The sequence below is a fragment of the Kogia breviceps genome, chromosome 10 (assembly GCF_026419965.1).
Source record: "Kogia breviceps isolate mKogBre1 chromosome 10, mKogBre1 haplotype 1, whole genome shotgun sequence".
Taxonomy (NCBI): domain Eukaryota; kingdom Metazoa; phylum Chordata; class Mammalia; order Artiodactyla; family Physeteridae; genus Kogia; species Kogia breviceps.
This window is the reverse complement of record NC_081319.1, coordinates 57,918,836-57,938,230: the sequence shown is the minus strand read 5'-3', so window position 1 is coordinate 57,938,230 and position 19,395 is coordinate 57,918,836. Positions and strand designations below refer to the sequence as shown.

At 38.3% G+C, this 19,395-nt stretch overlaps 1 protein-coding gene across 16 annotated transcripts in view; it reads right to left on the bottom strand.

The window, feature by feature from the left end:
- NEK10 (NIMA related kinase 10) overlaps window positions 1-19,395 on the bottom strand; it is a 312,063-nt gene that overhangs the window by 103,332 nt on the left and 189,336 nt on the right. For all 16 annotated transcript variants that reach the window (XM_067005874.1, XM_067005868.1, XM_067005869.1 and 13 more), the window contains 3 exons: window positions 16,178-16,307; window positions 15,558-15,628; window positions 3,576-3,789 (listed from right to left, as the gene is read on the bottom strand). In XM_067005874.1, the coding sequence (XP_066861975.1) occupies window positions 3,576-3,789; window positions 15,558-15,628; window positions 16,178-16,307 (415 nt within the window). The remainder of the gene's footprint in view (window positions 1-3,575; window positions 3,790-15,557; window positions 15,629-16,177; window positions 16,308-19,395) is intronic.

Here is a 19,395-nt window from a genome sequence, read left to right as displayed (position 1 = left end):
CCCCAATGTTCATAGCAGCACTATTTACAATAGCCAAGACATGGAAGCAACCTAAATGTCTATCAATAGATGAATGGATAAAGAAGATATGGTATATATGTATACAATTAAATATTACCCAGACATAAAAAAGAATAAAATAATGTAATTTGCAGCAATGTGAATGAACCTATAGATTATCATACTAAGTGAAGTCAGAGAAAGACAAATATCACATGATATCACTTATATGTGGAATCGAAAAAAAATGACACAAATGAACTTATTTACAAAACAGAAGCAGACTCACAGACACAGAAAACAAACTTATGGTTACCAAAGGGGAAAGGAGGAGGGATAAATTAGGAGTTTGGGATTAACAAATACACACTATTATATATAAAGTAGAAAAACAACCAGGACCTACTCTATGGAACAGGGAAGTATATTCAATATCTTGTAATAACCTATAATGGAATAGAGTCTGATAAAGAATAGCATATATATACAAAAACTGAATCACCGGGCTTCCCTGGTGGTGCAGTGGTTGAGAATCCGCCTGCCGATGCAGGAGACACGGGTTCGTGCCCTGGTCTGGGAAGATCCCACATGCCGTGGAGCAACTGAGCCCGTGAGCCATGGCCGCTGAGCCTGTGCGTCCGGAGCCTGTGCTCCGCAACGGGAGAGGCCACAACAGTGAGAGGCCCGCATACCGCAAAAAAAAAAAAAAAAAAAAAAAAAAAAAAAAAAAAAAAAAAACTGAATCACCCTGCTGTACACCAGAAACTATCACAACACTGTGAATCAACTCTACTTAAACAAAAAGAAATTGAAGAATAAAAATCATATGATCATCTTAATAGATGCAGAAAAAGGTTTTGACTAAATTCAACATCCACTTACAATTAAAAACTCTCCACAAACTGGGTATAGAGGGAACGTACCTCATCATAATAAAGCCCATATATGATAAATCCACAGCTAACAGCCTACTAAACAGTGAACAGCTAAAAGCATTTCCTCTAAGATCAGGAACAAGACAAGGATGCCCATTCTTGCCCTTTTTTTTTCAACATAATATTGGAAATCCTAGCCATAGCAACAAGACAAGAAAAAGAAGCAAATGGAATCCAAATTGAAAAGAAAGAAGTAAAACTGTCACTATTTGCAGATGACGTGGTACTAAACATAGAAAATCTTAAAGGCAGCACCAAAAAACTACTATAACTCATCAATGAATTCAGTAAAGTTTCAGGATACAAAACTAATATACAGAAATCTGTTACATTTCTACACATTAAGAACAAACTATCAGAAAGAGAAAATAGGAAAACAATCCCACTAACCATCCATCAAAAAAAAAAACCTAGGAATAAATCTAATTAAGGAGGTTAAAACTCCTTAATTGGAGTTGGAAAACTGGACAACTTTAAGACATTAAAGCATTGGAAAACTCTAAGACACTGAGGAAAAAAATTGAAGAGGACAAAAAAGATGGCAAGAGATACTGTGTCCATGGATTGGAAGAATTAACATTGTAAAAATGATCATACTACCTAAGGCAATGTACAGATTCAATGCAATCCCTGTCAAAATACCAGTGGCATTTTTCATAGAAGTAGAAAAAAATTCTAAAGTGTGTATGGAAACACAAAAGATCTTAAATAGCCAAAGCAATCATGAGAAAAACCTCAGAGCTGGAGGTATCATGCTCTGTTCAGACTATATTACAAAGCTACAGTCATCAATACAGTATGGTACTGGTACAAAAATGGATACATAGATCAATGGGTTAGAATAGAGAGCCTGGAATAAACCCATGCACTTCTGGTCTATTGATCTATGACAAAGAAGGCAAGAATATACAATGGGGAGAAGAGTCTCTTCAATAAGTGGTGCTAGGAATACTGGACAGCTACATGTAAAAGAATGAAATTAAAACATTTTCTCACAGCATATAGAAAAATAACCTCAAAATGGATTAAAGACCTAAATGTAAGACTGGAATCAATAAAACTCCTAGAAGAAAACATAAGCAGAATACTATAAAGAAGATGTGGTACATATATATGCAGTAGAATACCACTCAGCCATAAAAAAGAATGAAATTTTGCTGTTTGCAACCAAATGGATGGACCTGGAGGGTATTATGCTTAGTGAAATAAGTCAGACAGAGAAAAACAAATACTGTATGATATCACTTGTATGTGGAATCTCAAAAAAATAAAACAAACAAATGAATATAACAAAACTAATAGACTCACATATATAGAGAACAAACTAGTGGTTTCCAATGGGGAGACGGAAGGAGGAGGGGCAAGATAAGGGTAGGGAATTAGGAGATACAAACTATTAGGTATAAAATAAATAAGATACAAGGATGCTTTGTACAGCACTGGGAATATAGCTACTATTTTATAAAAACTTTAAATGGAGTATAAATAGAAAAATTATGAACCACTATGCTATATACCTGAAAGTAATATAATATTGTAAATCAACTATACCTCAATTAAAAAAAAATGAAAAGTGAAATAAAAGGTATGATTGTACTAAAAACATAAAAAATGAAATAAAATTTTAAAAAGCCCACCAAAATTATATTGATTGAATCTTTAACTTCCGGATTCCAAGAATGACAAGATAAACCACCAAATAGTATTGCTTTCCTTCTAAAAAAAAAAAGAAAAGGTGCTGGAAATGCTGTTTTTCAAGAAATCAAAACTGGCTCTTCTTGGAGACTAATTCTTATAAATTTTCCCAGCTGAGGCAGATCCTGGAAAGGAATTTAGTGACCAGGTATCCTGATCAAGGATGGACTTTGTGACCCTATTGTGCTGGGCCCATCCTCAGGAGGGTTAAAAAAGAACATGTATGGGTTGAAGGGCCTCTTACTATTGTAAATCCCTGCTTTTAGGGAACCCAGAGCATAAGTGAAGGATAAGTCATGGGTCATGATACAACAAAGGCAAAGAGAAAACAGAACGAGGGCATCACAGGCACCATCACATGCACTTGCGGAAATCTGTGGCTTTGGTATCCCTTTTTCAAGTATACTCAGAAATAAACTTAAATATCAAAATAATTTAAAGGTTAATGTCATGAAAAATAAAAGCACATATTCTTATTTGTACCATAGCAAAATTATTACCACCAAAAACAGTAATGAAATCAATTACACAGACTAATAAGAAAAAAATTTTAAGGCAAATATTATTTCCTTCTTTAAACTGACATACAATATTTTCATCCATATTTCCAAGATTGCTGAATAAATTAAATATAAGCAGTCACTGCTACTTATACAAAGATCATATTACAAACTTAAAGAATTTCTAAGGTATCTTTTTGATACCTCTGGTTTTGTAATATACAACAAATTATGGGTTAGTTCTTTGGAACATCAATTATATTGACTTAATTTTAACTATAAGATATCAAAATGGATGCAAATATGTATCTCTATAATAGTGAAATATTACACGTAGCAATAATATTTTTCTAATTTAAGATGAATTTTTCCTCAACACAAGCAAGAAGAGCCTCAGACAGTCCATCAGAATGCATCCTGAAGAGACTGAAAGATTTCCACTTACTTGAGAGAGAAGAGCTGGCTCGCGCTGACACATGACTTTGTTCCGGTTGGCTTCCATAAAATACCTCTGTGTGCGTCTCCGTTCCCGTTCCAGCTTCTTCTCCAAGGCCAGCTGGGATGCAGATAAATTATCTACATACTTCATCATGACATCTGATATCATGGAGCTGACTTCTACAATATCTGGGCGGGTTTCTGCATCAGGAGTGAGGCATCTAAGGGAAGATAACCTAATTACAGCCCTCTGGTCAAAATCGGGACCAGGCCACGGGGTGTGAAGGGCCAAGTTTAAATTCTGCTGTGTGTCCCCCGTGATGTTTGCACCCAAGAGAACCCAGGCAAGGTGTACATCAAGCATAGCTTTGCATCGAAGACCTCTCAAAAGGCATTTGGAAAGTTTGGGGAAGAGAGGGAGCAGCACTGTTCTCTTTGCAGCTAGGCTGGTGGGCAAGGGTTACAGGCTGCACAGGAAGCTGCTCCCAGTCTCAGGATGGGCAGGTGGGGTCTGTGTCACCTTGTGTAAGTGGTTATTTTCTAAAACCACTCCAATTCATTGGCCAGTTAAACAAAGAATGATCCCAATAATATAGGCCCTGATGATCACACCTGATGCACCAAGAGGAATGCAGGATTCTTGGGGTGGTGGTGGGGAATAACAACTTTTTGGCCTTTTCCAGCTGTATAGGGGCAATGTCAACAACTTTGATTAGTGAGAGTCTTACAAAGCATGATGTCATAAAAATAAAATTCAACCCAGTTACTTAGAGGTTTAAGGTGTGTTTCATAATTTTTAACAGTAGATAATTTGATGCATCACATGCTAAAAATTTTCTCGGATTTTGGCAGTAGGAAATATCAATCAGCCAGCTAAAGGGAGCATTGCTTCTGTCACAGCTAAACACTAAGAGAAGGCTATTGTAGATGCTTGTGGAACCAATTATCAAGATCACTAGTTAGCATAATTTAAAACATTCTGGCACTCACTACAACATTTGTCTATCTTTTTAATTCAAAAGCTCTAATTTCAATGAAGTTATGTGTACTTCTCAATAAAATTTAACTTATTTGGACTTTGACTAAAAGATCTAATTTTCACATCTTGCATTTGATTTAGCAGCCCAAAGTTAATACAACTTTCAACTATACTATTGTCTCCAGGCAAGATTTAAGAATTATTACTCACAATTACTATTAATAACAGAAGTGAAAATAACACTCTAACTTGTTATTTTTCTAATTATTTGTCCTTGAGTTTTCTTTGCATTTATTTATTTATTTTATTTTTCTTTTATCTTAAATTGTAGATGATTTACAATGTTAGAGAAGTTTCAGGTATACAACATAGTGATTGAATATTTTTTATAGATTGTATTTCATTTAAAGTTATTATAAAATATTGGCTATAGTCCCTGTGCTGTACAATATATCCTTGTATCTATTTCATACCTAGTAGTGTACCTCTTAATCCCCTTCCCCTATCTTGCCTCTCCCCAAATCCCTCTACCCACTGGTTTGTTCACTGTATCTGTGAGTCTGTCCTATTTTGTTATATTCATTCTTTTGTTTAACTTTTAAGATTAATATATGTGATAAGATACAGTATTTGTCTTTCTCTGTCTGACTTAGTTCAATTAGCATGATACCCTCTAAGTCCATCCATGTAGTTGCAAATGGCAAAATTTTGTTCTTTTTTATGGCTGAGATAATTCCTATGTATTTTATTCTTTTTGAAGCAACCATAAATGGCATTATTTTCTTGCATTCTCTTTCTGAGAATTCATTATTATATGTTATTTAAAAATCAACAGATTTCCATATAATAATGTTGTATCCTGATTTACTGAATCACTTAATAGTTCTAATCATTTTTTAGTGGAGAACATAGGGTTTTATATATATAGTATCATGTCATCTGCAAATAGTGAGAATTTTACTTTTTCCCTTCCAATTTGGATGCCTTTTATTTCTTTTTCTTGTCTGATTGCTGTGCCTAGGAATTCCAGTACCATGTTAAATAGAAATGGTGAGAGTGGACATCCTTGCCTTGTACCTGATTTTAGAGACAATCTAATGATAACCCTGCTGGTAACCTAGGTGGTAGGGGTAGGGTTTTTGTTTTTGTTTTGTTTTTTTCTTTTCAGTACGTTAAATATATCATACCACTCCCTTCTGGCCTGCATTGTTTCTGCAGAAAAATCAGCTGAAAGCCTTATGGAAGTTCCCTGTAACTGACTGTTTTTCCCCTGCTGCATTTACTTTATTATACTTTTTTCTTTTTATTCCTTTTTAAAACATCTTTATTGGAGTATAATTGCCTTACAATGGTGTGTTAGTTTCTGCTTTATAACAAAGTGAATCAGCTATACATATACATATACAAATACATATATCCCCATATCTCCTCCCTCTTGCATCTCCTTCCCACCACCCTCCATAACCCACCCCTCTAGGTGGTCACAAAGCACTGAGCTGAAATCCCTGTGCTATATGGCTGCTTCCCAGTAGCTATCTACTTTACATTTGGTAGTGTATCTATGTTCATGTCACTCTCTTACTTCAACCCAGCTTACAATTCCCCTTCCCCGTGTCCTCAAGTCCATTCTTTATGTCTGCGTCTTTATTCCTGTCCTGCCCCTAGGTTCTTCAAAACCATTTATTTTTTTTTAGATTCCATATATATGTGTTAGTATATGGTATTTGTTTTTCTCTTTCTAACTTACTTCACTCTGTATGACAGACTCTAGGTCCATCCACCTCATTAAAAATAACTCCATTTCGTTTCTTTTTATGGCTGAGTAATATTCCATTTATATATGTGCCACATCTTCTTTATCCATTCATCTGTTGATGGACACTTAGGTTGCTTCTGTGTCCTGGCTATTGTAAATAGAGCTGCAATGAACATTGTGGTACATGACACTTTTTGAATTATGGTTTTCTCAGGGTATATGCCCAGTAGTGGGATTCCTGGGTCATATGGTAGTTCTATTTTTAGTTTTTTAAGGAGCCTCCATACTGTTCTCCATAGTGGCTGTATCAATTTATATTCCCACCAACAGTGCAAGGGTTTCCCATTTCTCCACACCCTCTCCAGCATTTATTATTTGTAGATTTTTTGATGAAGGCCATTCAGACTGGTATGAGTGAAGCATCATTGTAGTTTTGATTTTCACTTCTCTAATGATTAGTGATGTTGAGCATTCTTTCATGTGTTTGTTTGCAATCTATATATTTTCTTCAGAGAAATGTCTATTTAGGACTTGTGCCCATTTTTGGATTGGGTTGTTTGTTTTTTGATATTGAGCTGCATGAGCTGCTTGTATATTTGGGGATTAATCCCTGTCAGTTGCTTCATTTGCAAATATTTTCTCCCATCCAGACAGTTATCTTTTTGTATTGTTTATTGTTTCCTTTTCTGTGCAAAAGCTTTTAAGTTTCATTAGGTCCCATTTGTTTATTTTTGTTTTTATTTCCATTTCTCTAGGAGGTGGGTCAAAGAGGATTCCACACTTTGACTGGGAGAAAGAAAGCCTGTGTGCTCTTCAAGAGCAGAGACCCAGTTTCTTATAGCCCTTCGGTAAGCCCCCACTGGGTTTCAAACAAGCTATGGGGCTCATCTTCCCAGTGTTGTATCCCAGGGCTGGGATGTCCAATGTGGGGCCGGAATCCCTTGCTCCCCAGGGAGGATCCTTGAGCCTGTGATGTCTCCTCCTCTCCTGTGTCCCTGCTAAGGGTTCAGGTCCTGACCACATGACTTCTCCCTTCCTACCAGACTCCCTGTGGATCTTTCTTTACAGCCTTGGTTGCAGAAGAGCTGTTCTGCTTGTCCCCAGGTTGATTTCAACAAGAGCTGTTGTTTGGATGAGGGGAGGTGAGCCTAGCAACCTCTTAATCTGCCACTTTGATCTCTCTCTCCTTTCTTGACTTTAATAACCATGAGTATAATACACACATCTTAATCAAATTTTAAGTCATTATCATTTCATGTTTTATCTTTATGCTATTTGTTTTCAAGTTCTAACAAAGGGGGCTTGCACTATTGTTATGACAGACATATCTGCTGAATTCTTAACAAAGTTCAGTCTATGCATTTATTATATACAAAATAAGGAAAGAGATTGAGGAGACAGGGTCAACTACATAATTTGGGGGGGTCCCACATAATATAAATTGTGAGGACCCAGCAGGGAGTGAGGAAGTCAATCTCCCCTTCCCACAGTCCAGCTTCCTAGTTGATGGGAGACAAGAAACCCTCCAAGATATTTCAACCTCCATGACAGCAAGATGACATTGGTACCTGGATTAGAGGTCAGCAAGATGCCACCACTGAATCACCCTCCAAACAAGCCAGGGTGCCACCAGCCTGGTCAGGGATGGCCTATTCTTTGCCCCACCCCAGATGCAGCAGGGCACCTGCTCCACCCTGACCATCTCCTTGCCTGCCTCCATATCCTATGGGGGGAGAAGTGTAAAGGTGGGACACAGTCCTCCCTTGCTGACACACCCAATCTCCATAACAGGTAGAGGGTAGCAGCAATGGGACAGGGACAGGGAGGTGGAGCTGGAGGCCAGGCAGAGGCCCAGAGGGCTGGAAGCAGGCGGCTGAGAACTTAAGCCAGGGAGCTGGAGGGATCACATGTATACTAGGTTCCAAGCCCCCAACACACTTGCTCCTTGTCCCATCAGACTTCACTTCTAAAATACAAATTCAAAGATAAAATTATTAAGAATTTCATGACCTTGAATACTGTATTCAAGTTTCTTACTTTCACTCAAAATCACAAAAGAAGCTAAGTGTTCAACTTCACTTTTAATTAAATCTGGTTCCTCACCTTCACTTAATTAGCAAAAGGGATTAAAGCGGATAAAAATGCTCAGTTGACCATGTGTTGATTATGACTACAAAAACCCCTTTCATTAGTGCAGATATTCTAAAGTCTTAGTCTGAATTCTAAGTTCTAAATTCTTCGCCTGAAGATATTTAAATTGATTCAAGGTACTGTCAGTTGAATTATCAGCTGAGCTTTTTTTTTTTAAATAAAAAAGCAATGTAAGCTAGTTTTACAAATTATACAGTTATATATTATGGTAAATGGAACCAAGAATGGCCTCTGTTCTGGCATTTAGTCATCTCCTCCTCTCCCAAAGCTACTCCCCTTCCTATATTTACCATCATCAGAAAAGGAACCACCTGGGAGATGCAATTTAGCATCATAATTAGGCCTGCAGGCTCTGAGTCTGATTGTTGGGGGTTAAATCCTGGCTCGCCCTTTATTAACTCTGATCTTGGGCAAGGTTTAGCTTCTAAATCCCAGATAGCCTGGGACTATAATCTGTAAAATGGGATAATCATAGTATCTACCACATCAAGCTGGTATGGTGATTAAGTGAAGCCATCCCTGTAAAGTGCCCAATAAGTTAAAAAGAAAATCCACAATTTTCTTTCTCTTCCATCTCCTCCCTCATTCAACCAACACCAAATCATCTTCTACCTCCAAAATATTTCTCAAATCCATATCATTGCCCTCTAATCCCATGGCTATTGGCCTATTTCATCACTTGCTTGGACCACTGAAACAGTCTCCTAAATGACATGCACATCTCTTGTCCACCTCTGATCCATATTGTAAACTGCTAGCAGAAAAATATTCAAAAACTGATGACATCACTCTTCTGCTCAGAATTCCTCAATATCCCCTCATGGCCCAAGAGGACAAAATTAAAACTCCTTGCATGCGATACAAGCCCCTACTGAACTAGCCCTTACCTCCCTCCACAGCCTCACCCCCTCTTCCCCCCACCAGCAACACACCAAATGCTCCTACTTGTCCTTTCCCAAACAGCCCATGGCTCACCTATGCCCCCATTTCTTGGTTATTTTATTCACTCTGCTTGAATTTGGTTTTTGCTGATTATATCTACTGTTTCCCAAACCACATCCCTTATGTGCTTACCACTCTTTTCCAAGTCTCCATTAGGAAGACTTCTTGGACCACCCTTAGACAGACTCACTGTCCCCCTTTTACATGTTCTCATTGCACTGTCTATATTTCAGTACATAAAACTACTGTGATCATAATGGTCTGTTTCACCACTGGAAACTGCAAACTTGTTGAGAGGAGGGACCTGTGTCTCCTTCACCATGATCTCCCCTGCATGTAAAATGGAATCTGGGTCCTGATGGGTATTCAGCAAATGAATGAATGAACAATGAATGAACAAATGAACTAAGCCTAACATCTAAAAATTTACCTGTCTATAACCTGAAATATTTCGGTATAGACTTTTGGAATGCTAGGAATATCTCCTACCAGAAGTTCCAGTTTATCCTTATTGCTGTGAAATGCCTCTCTGCTTGGATATTTCAGAGAAATTCTTAAGAGCAACTGAATGCTTTAATGATTCTATAATCAAATAAGCATAAAATCACGATCTAGAAAAATATCTGGGATATTCCACTCATGCTACCCACTTCGTCCCTGCCGTACTCTGAGACACCAGATGGAAAGCAGTAAAGGGATACAATGTTCGACTGTCTTCATTTCATGTTTTAAGAAACAAAGAGGTGGGACTTCCCCAGTGGCACAGTGGTTAAGAATCCGACTGCCAATGCACGGGACACAGGTTTGATCCCTGGTCCGGGAAGATCCCACATGTTGCGGAGCAACTAAGCCCATGTGCCACAACTACTGAGCCCGTGTGCCTACGGCCTGTGCTCCTCAGCAAGAGAAGCCACCACAAGGAGAAGCCCATGCACCACAAAGAATAGCACTACCTGCTCACCACAACTAGAGAAAGCCCGTGCACAGCAACGAAGACGCAACACAGTCAAAAGTAAATAAAATTAAATCTTTAAAAAAAGAAGAAAGAAACAAAGAGTTGAAGATAGGGTGGAAAATGTAAAGATCCACTTGTCCTTAGAACTAGGCAAAACTAACTTCTTTAGCCCTTATGACTGCCTCTGAAACAAAGTGCCAGACAGCTTATGCAACCAAGCACAGACAGAGAAAACTTAGGCAATGGGAATATTGTGTGCATAAAAGGAAATGTTCTTCCTTTACTTTAAAGGAAGTTCTTACATTAGAAAGTAAACAGATAACATTCTCTTAACAGTGTACTGGAAGGTAAAAATAGTAATGCTGGTACTGAGCAAAGCAATAAAATATATTTATTTTCTGCCTCAAACTCTTCAGGGTTACTAAATTATTCTCCAAATTAAAAAGTCTGCTAAGGTAAGAAAACAGGAAATTGAATTTGTTCCCTAGTTCTTTTGAAACTTAATTTTTAAAATTATTTATTTACTTATTTTTGGCTGCAATGGGTCTTCGCTGTTGGGTCTTTGTTGCTGCGTGCAGGCTTTCTCTAGTTGTGGCGAGTGGGGGCTACCCTTCATTGCGGTGAGCAGGCTTCTCATTGTGGTGGCTTCTCTTGTTGCAGAGCTCAGGCTCTAGGCATGTGGGCTTCAGTAGTTGTGGCACGTGGGCTCAGTAGTTGTGGCTTGCAGGCTCTAGAGTGCAGGCTCAATAGTTGTGGCGCACAGGCTTAGTTGCTCCGCGGCATGTGGGATCTTCCCAGACCAGGTCTTGAACCCGTGTCCCCTGCATTGGTAGGCAGATTCTCAACCACTGCACCACCAGGGAAGTCCCTGAAACTTAATTTTTAAAGACTGAAAATCCAAAGCAATTCAAGTATGTAATTGCATGCAACTCACAACTGATTTTGGTTTTATGTCAAATTTTCTAAAGATAAAACTTCACAATGTGAACCCACTGTCTGGAATAACATTAAATGAAAACTACAGCTGTTATAGGCTTCACACTGTACTCTTAATTTGTAGTCAGCTTTAAAATTAAATTGTCATTTCTTACTAATTATGGCACCTTGTATTTTGAATTAAAAGTGTACTCAGAACATTTCATCTGGAGTTCCCTAATAGTGTTCATTCATCCTCTTAAACGGTCTGGTGACAGGGAACTCACCACCCATCAGCAGCCTGCTCCACTGTGGATATCTCTAATTCTGACACACAATTCCTAATGGCGAGCTCACCATGCCCCCCCCAGAACTTCCATTCCATGGTCTTGGCTCCATCTGCTGAGGTCCCACATAATAAATCCAATTGTTTTCATATTCTCGATGCCGTTCCATTTTCCCAGTTAACTGAAGTATTTTTTAAACATCTTACGATTGTACTCCAAAACTTGTTGACTCAACTTCCAGCCCACAGTGGGAACAACCCACTTCTCTCCATCAACACCACCACTCTAGTCAAAGCCGCAATCATCTCTCAGTGGACAGCTGAACCTGGTTCACCTTCCCACTCTCATTCCCTTCAGTCTATTCCCTGGAGATCAGCCAGAATGATCTCTGCTAAAGAAATTTTCACTATGTCTCAACCTGTTAATAACCCTTCAGTCCTCTCCTCAATACTGGAGATAAAAATTCAAAACCCTCAATGTGGCCTGTAGAACCTGTCAACCTGGGTCCTGTCAGCCTCCCACGTCCATTTGCTGGCTATTCTCTCCCTTACTTGACATGCTGCATCTCCAACTTGTTTTCAGTTCTTCAAATTAACAAGCTCTTTTGCTCAGGAAAGCCTTCAGAGATGTGGGTCTATGAAATACTTTCTCCACTCTGTTTACTATTTGAGAAGTAGTGAAGTTCAGGTCTCAGATTACATGTCCTTTCTTCAGAGAAAAACCTTCCCAAATCCCCAGACTAGACCAAGTCCTTCTGTAATCTCTCACTGCCCCTTTTACCATCCTTCATCAAAGTTATCATAATTTTTATATACTTCATTCCATAAATAATAATATTATTAATGACAAGACCATCGTAAGCATGATCTTATTTAGGCTTCAAAGCAAGCCCATGAGTAGTTACTCTTGCTACCTATATATCACAGATGAGGAAAGTGGGGCTTGGGAAGGTTAAGGTGAGTGGAAGAGTGGGGATTAGAATTCACTCAATTTTAGAACCTATTGATGTTCTTAACCTTTTCATGATAATGCTGATATCTGACTTTTCCACTAACCTCCTAGCCCCAAGATGCATGGACACCAATAGCCAGGAAGCCTGTCATAAGCAAATTATGGTCCTGTTTGCCCAACGCCACAAAATCAGAATAATGTCTCTGTACTTTTTCTCTGAACTACCCTCTCCTATTTTTCATGGCACTCAAATACCTAAGAAAAGGAGAAATTAAATGAGTAACTCTGGTATTCTTGTCTCGATCTCTCTGGAGACTTCTTGAATTTTCAGAATTTTCACTTTCCAGAAGACAAATAGCAGAGATCAGGAGATGAGCAGTTTAAATACATTTGTCTGGATTCATTAGCAATAGGGTGGACCTAGTGTAACGTGGAATTCAGATGATTTAGAAAGGGGTTTCAGCTCATTTCCCACAATATTTATAATAATAACTGCCAACATTGCTCAACATTTACCATTTGCCAAATCTCTATGCTAAGTGATTTGCATGTTATAATCATCATATCAGCTTGATGAGGTTGGTACTATTACGATCCTTATTTTACCAGATGAGGAAAGAGAGATGCTGAAAGAATAGTCAAATTGTCTGCTCAGAGTCCACAGTTAGTGAAACTCAGTCCCAGCTGGGCCTGAGGTACTTAATATTGTAGGGCAGCATTGTGCTGAGCAAGGAAAGATTCAAGATATAATCCTACAAACGTGAGGAGTAGCTATTAATGCTAAACAATGGGCTGGAAGGAGAAACCAAAGGGAAAGGGGCACAGCCATGAAAATACGTTTATTACATTGCATCACAGGTGGTGCCAAGAGCTAGGATAGATACAGAATTGAGATTTAAAGTAATTGGGCAGGGGGATAGATAAAGTTTCCATCTGGGGTGACCCTAGGATTTCTATTATCACAATAAGGCTTTGACTCAGCTTGATGGGGCAGAGTAGTAATCTTGGGCCAATTTAAGGTCGTAAAATGGTCCAGAAATAATGATCAGCCAGGTAAATGAGTCATTTATTCATACAACCAGTAAATTGTTAAGGGTCAACTTTGTACTAGGCATTGCTCTGGTCACTGAATAGCTATCAAGTAAACTGAAAAAGTCCCCATTCTTGTGGAGTTTTCATTCTGGGGGGGAAGAGAGAGACAATAAGGGAACAAGTCTGCATGCACATGTATAATGTGTTAGTGGTGGTGGGTGCTGTGAACTTTGTAAACCGGTCAAGGGGACAAGAGAGTCTGGAGAGGTTGTGGGAGCATAAGGGCAGGTGCCCTGATTATGAAGAGACCCAGTTTCCGCAGAAACCAGAGGAAGTAAGGGCCTGTGACACTGCGTGTATCAGAGGGAAGAGAGTGCCAGGAAAAGGGAAGAGCAGTATCGAGGAGCTCCCTGTGGTTGGAGTGGAGGGAGCAGAGGGAAAGTGGGAAGGGAAGGGTGAGGGATCAGCTGGGACAAGCCCTGTGGGGGCAGAACTTTGAGACTCTATAGGGATAAGGACTTTCATTAAACTCCTACTATATGGATATATGGAGCACTTCTTTCTGACTTTCTTTGAAAAATTAAAATATTTCTTAAAAATAGAGAGGAAAAAATGCTTGCAATTTTATCATCTAACATAGCCTTTTTCAGTTTCATATATCTTGTCTAGTCTTTTCCATATTCATGCACATTTTATGTTTTTTTATAGTTATAAATACCTGTACATTTTGTTTGTTTTACTTAGTTTCAGATCATGCTTGGTTTTTTTTTATTTTTTAATTAAAATTTTTTAATTAATTTTTTATTGGCATATAGTTGATTTACAATGTTGCATTAGTTTCTGCTGTACAGCAAAGTGAATCAACCATACATGTACCTATATCCACTCTCCTCCAGACTTCATTCCCATATAGGTCATTACAGAGCACTGAATAGAGTTCCCTATGCTATACAATAGGTTTTTATTTATTATCTTTTATATATAGTAGTGTGTATATGTCAATACCAATCTCCCAATTTATCACCCCTCCCTTGCCCCCTTGGTAACCATAGTTTGTTTTCTACATCTGTGACTCAGTTTCTGTTTTGTAAACAGGTTCATGTGTACCTTTTTTTTAGATTCCACATATAAGTGCTATCATATGATATTTGTCTTTCTCTGTTTGATTTACTTCACTCATTATGACAATCTCTAGGTCCATCCATGTTGCTTCAAATAGCATTATTTCCTTCTTTTTTATGGCTGAGTAATATTCTATTGTGTGTGTGTATATATATATATATATATATATATATATATATATATATATATATATACACCACATCTTTATCCATTCCTCTGTCAATGGACATTTAGGTTGCTTCCATGTCCTGGCTATTGTAAATAGTGTTGCAGTGAATATTGGGGTGCATGTATCCTTTCAAATTATGGTTTTCTCTGGATATAAACCCAGGAGTGGGATTGCTGGATCATATGGTAGTTCTATTTTTAGTTTTTTAAGGAACTTCCATACTGTTCTCCATAGTGGCTGTATCAATTTACATTCCCACCAACAGTGTATAAGGTTCCCTTTTCCCCACACCAGTTCCAGCATTTATGGTTTGTAGATTTTTTGATGATGGCCATTCTAACTGGTGTGATGTGATTACCTCATAGTTTTGATTTGCATTTCTCTAATAATTAGTGATGTTGAACATCTTTTCATGTGCCTCTTGACCTCTGTATACCTTCTTTGTAGAAATGTCTATTTAGCAGATCATACTTATTTTACAGGTTGATATAAAGCCTTCTGAATAATCAATCTAATGGTTGCATAATATTTCAAGTGAATGTACTACTTCCTCTTGGACACTTGGTTGGCTTCCAAATGGTCCCTATGACTGGTGATGCACAAACATTTTTCTAGCTTTGAATTATTTGAGAGCCCTTCCTCTTCGTCTTAATATTTACATAATAAATTTGCATAGATATGAAGTATTTCTTGATAATCCCTATAGGTTTGAAGTTATGAGACTAATTACCTGCTGATGATAGTGGTCACCTTTTCAGAATAGATGGCTTCTGGCACTGGTTCATATACCGCCTCCACTATCTGCAAAACAAACAGACTAGAATGATGGAAGTAAAGGAGCCACAGGTGCCTTTGAGTGGTGATACTTGGCCACGACACAAGAGTTACTTAACAAACATCATAATTTCATGCACACATTTTCGTCAGAAACAAAAATATCCCTGCAAATTAAAAATTAGCATTAATTAAACAGTTCTTGAGCATAGAATTGTATTATTCAAGCTGAGTTAAAGTTAACCTCAGATTCATAATAAATGATGTAGGATAATACAATATGCTAGATTGAGGGCAGTTCAAACCACAATTAAGAATAAAAGACCAAAAGAAGTTTGATATATTTATTTTTACAATTTTCTATGATAAATTGAAGACAGTTATAAGGGGAAATGTGCCATAGCATATGATGTAGATTTAGAAGAAAGGAGGAAAAATAAACTGGATCATGTGGTTAATAAAACAATGACTGCTTTTAAGTGACAGTTTTATTAAAATCACAAAGGTTCTATTTAAGAAGAAAAGGAATGGTGTTTTTGGCAACATGAGACCCTTTTGTCTTCCAAGGTTGCTTACTTTTGTGGCCAGGGAGAGCATGTTTGTACTGTAGAAGGGAGGATTCAGAGTCGCCATCTGATAAAGGATGCAGCCTGCTGCCCAGACATCAGCCTTCTCCCCATACGGCTCACTCTTCAGCACCTCAGGGCTGAATTAAAATAAGGATGTTAATGCACAATGAAAAAGGGAGAAGTCAGTACAGAAAAAAGTTCAATTTTCAAGCTATAGTTGGAGATATAAGAAAAAAATGGAAACTCGATCACCATTTCAAGTAAACATATTAAAATGTATATTTGAATTCTCTCAGACTCAGGTGAATCAAGAAGCACAACCAAGCAATTCTAACTTAAGCAATAAATGTCAATAAACAACTCCTATTAAATGTCCTTTTACTTCCAGAAACAACTACCCCTCTGTGGTAGATGGAATGATTGGCCCCAGTTCTCACTATTCTAAGATTTTGAATATCTCACTCTTTCCTCTTGGTGGGCAGTGTTTGCTACCCACTCCTGCCTTTGCTTTTGTTGTGTTGGCCAGTGGAATGTGGAAGTGGCAGTGCAACAGATCAGGGCCTCAGTCTTAACAGGTGTTGAGTGCTTCCATTTGCCCCTCCAGGAGCTTCTGTCCAAAAGAACATCGTATCCCAGGTAGCAGGACCAGCACAAGACACATGGAGCAGATCTGCACACATAAACCTGCAGCCTGAAGGAGACCCAGCCCAGGAGACCCACAGACCTGTGAGCTGACAATAAATGCTTATTGTTGAATGCCACTGAGATTTCATGGTGATTTGTTATGCAGCATTATTATGAGCAAAACTGACTGACATAGCACCATCCCTTTGCTATTCAATGCTAGCTTATAAAGTAGGAAGCAAGACCATATTTAAATGTGTTGCAGAAAATGACAACTTCCATCATGTTCATCTCTTCTGAAATTTCATATCTAGTCTGAATAAGGATGCTGTCAGCCTTTAAATGAAGTTAAGCTGTGAGGGTTTATGGGTTTGACATTTTTTTAATGTGGAGGGGTGGGTAGTTCCCTTGGATATTTTGAACTGATAGAAGTTTCCTCACTCATATTTGTAGACTGAAACTCAGCAAAATGTTAAAAGCACTCAGCATACACACACACCCTAAATTAAGTAGTTCGATGATTCAGTTCTAAAGTATGTATTTAGGACTGTGCTCAACCCTCTAAATTAATGGAGTAGGAATTAATGGTTAACTTGGGCAGTGGATTAAGATATAAAGAAACTCATAAATTGGTATCAGTACAGAGTAAGTATTGGCTGTTAAGAATAGGGCTTCCCTGGTGGCACAGTGGTTGAGAGTCCGCCTGCCAATGCAGGGGACACGGGTTTGTTCCCCAATCCGGGAAGATCCCACATGCCATGGAGCGGCTGGGCCCGTGAGCCATGGCCGCTGAGCTCTGTGCATCCAGAGCCTGCACTCCGCAATGGGAGGGGCTGCGACAGTGAGAGGCCCACGTACCAAAAACAAAGAATAACCAAGGAGTTGCTATTCTTGTGAGATTATGGAGAATGATTCCTAGTTTAAGATTTACACTATGGATTTACAGAGGAAGTGTGATTTCAAGATCTCTCAGTTAAGCATTTTCATAGGTACTTTATTTGAGTTCAATAATATGGCAATGGGGGAATCTGAGGTGAAATTTCCAGGGCTCTACTGGTCCTAAGTGTATAAAAGTGTCTGTCCCCTGTTGTCACTCAATCAACTGCTCACATTTTAAATGCCATAAAAGGAAAAAATTGTCTTCAACACAAAAATGTCCTTGGCTCCACACAAATGGCTCATGTTTTTTGGTTTTTTTTAATGCAAAAAAAAAAAGGTTTAATAATATAGACTTTTTTTTCCTAACATCTTTATTGGAGTATAATTGCTTTACAATGGTGTGTTAGTTTCTGCTTTACAACAAAGTGAATCAGTTATACTTATACATACGTTCCCATATCTCTTCACTCTTGCATTTTCCTCCCTCCCACCCTCCCTATCCCACCCCTCTAGGTGGTCACAAACCACCTAGCTGATATCCCTGTGCCATGCGGCTGCTTCCAACTAGCTACCCACCCTATGTTTGGTAGTGTATATATGTCCATTCCACTCTCTCAATTCGTCACAGCTTACCCTTCCCCCTCCCATATCCTCAAGTTCATGCTCTAGTAGGTCTGTGTTTTATTCCCGTCCTATCTCTAGGCTCTTCATGACACTTTTTTTTTCTTAGATTCCATATATATGTGTTAGCATACGGTATTTGTTTTTCTCCTTCTGACTTACTTCACTCTGTATGACAGACTCCAGGTCTTTCCACCTCACTACAAATAACAGTTTCATTTCTTTATATGGCTGAATAATATTCCGTGGTATATATGTGCCACATCTTCTTTATCCATTCATCTGTTGATGGACACTTAGGTTGCTTCCATGTCCTGGCTATCATAAATAGAGCTGCAATGAACATTTTGGTACATGACACTTTTTGAATTATGGTTTTCTCAGGGTATATGCTCAGTAGTGGGATTGCTGGGTCGTATGCTCTATTTTTAGTTTTTTAAGGAACCTCCATACTGTTCTCCATAGTGGCTGTATCAACTTACATTCCCACCAGCAGTGCAAGAGTGTTCCCTTTTCTCCACACCCTCTCCAGCATTTATTGTTTCTAGAGTTTTTGATGATGGCCATTCTGACCGGTGTGAGATGATATCTCATTGTAGTTTTGATTTGCATTTCTCTAATGATTAATGATGTTGAGCATTCTTTCATGTGTTTGTTGGCAATCTGTATATCTTCTTGGGAGAAATGTTTATTTATGACTTCTGCCCATTTTTGGATTGGGTTGTTTGTTTTTTTGATATTGAGCTGCATGAGCTGCTTGTAAATTTTGGAGATTAATCCTTTGTCAGTTGCTTCATTTGCAAATATTTTCTCCCATTCTGAGGGTTGTCTTTTGGTCTTGTTTATGGTATCCTTTGCTGTGCAAAAGCTTTTAAGTTTCATTAGGTCCCATTTGTTTATTTTTGTTTTTATTTCCAGTTCTCTAGGAGGTGGGTCAAAGAGGATCTTGCTGTGATTTATGTCATAGAGTGTTCTGCCTATGTTTTCCTCTAAGAGTTTGATAGTGTCTGGCCTTATATTTAGGTCTTTAACCCATTTTGAGTTTATTTTTGTGTGTGGTGTTAGGGAGTGTTCTAATTTCATACTTTTACATGTAGCTGT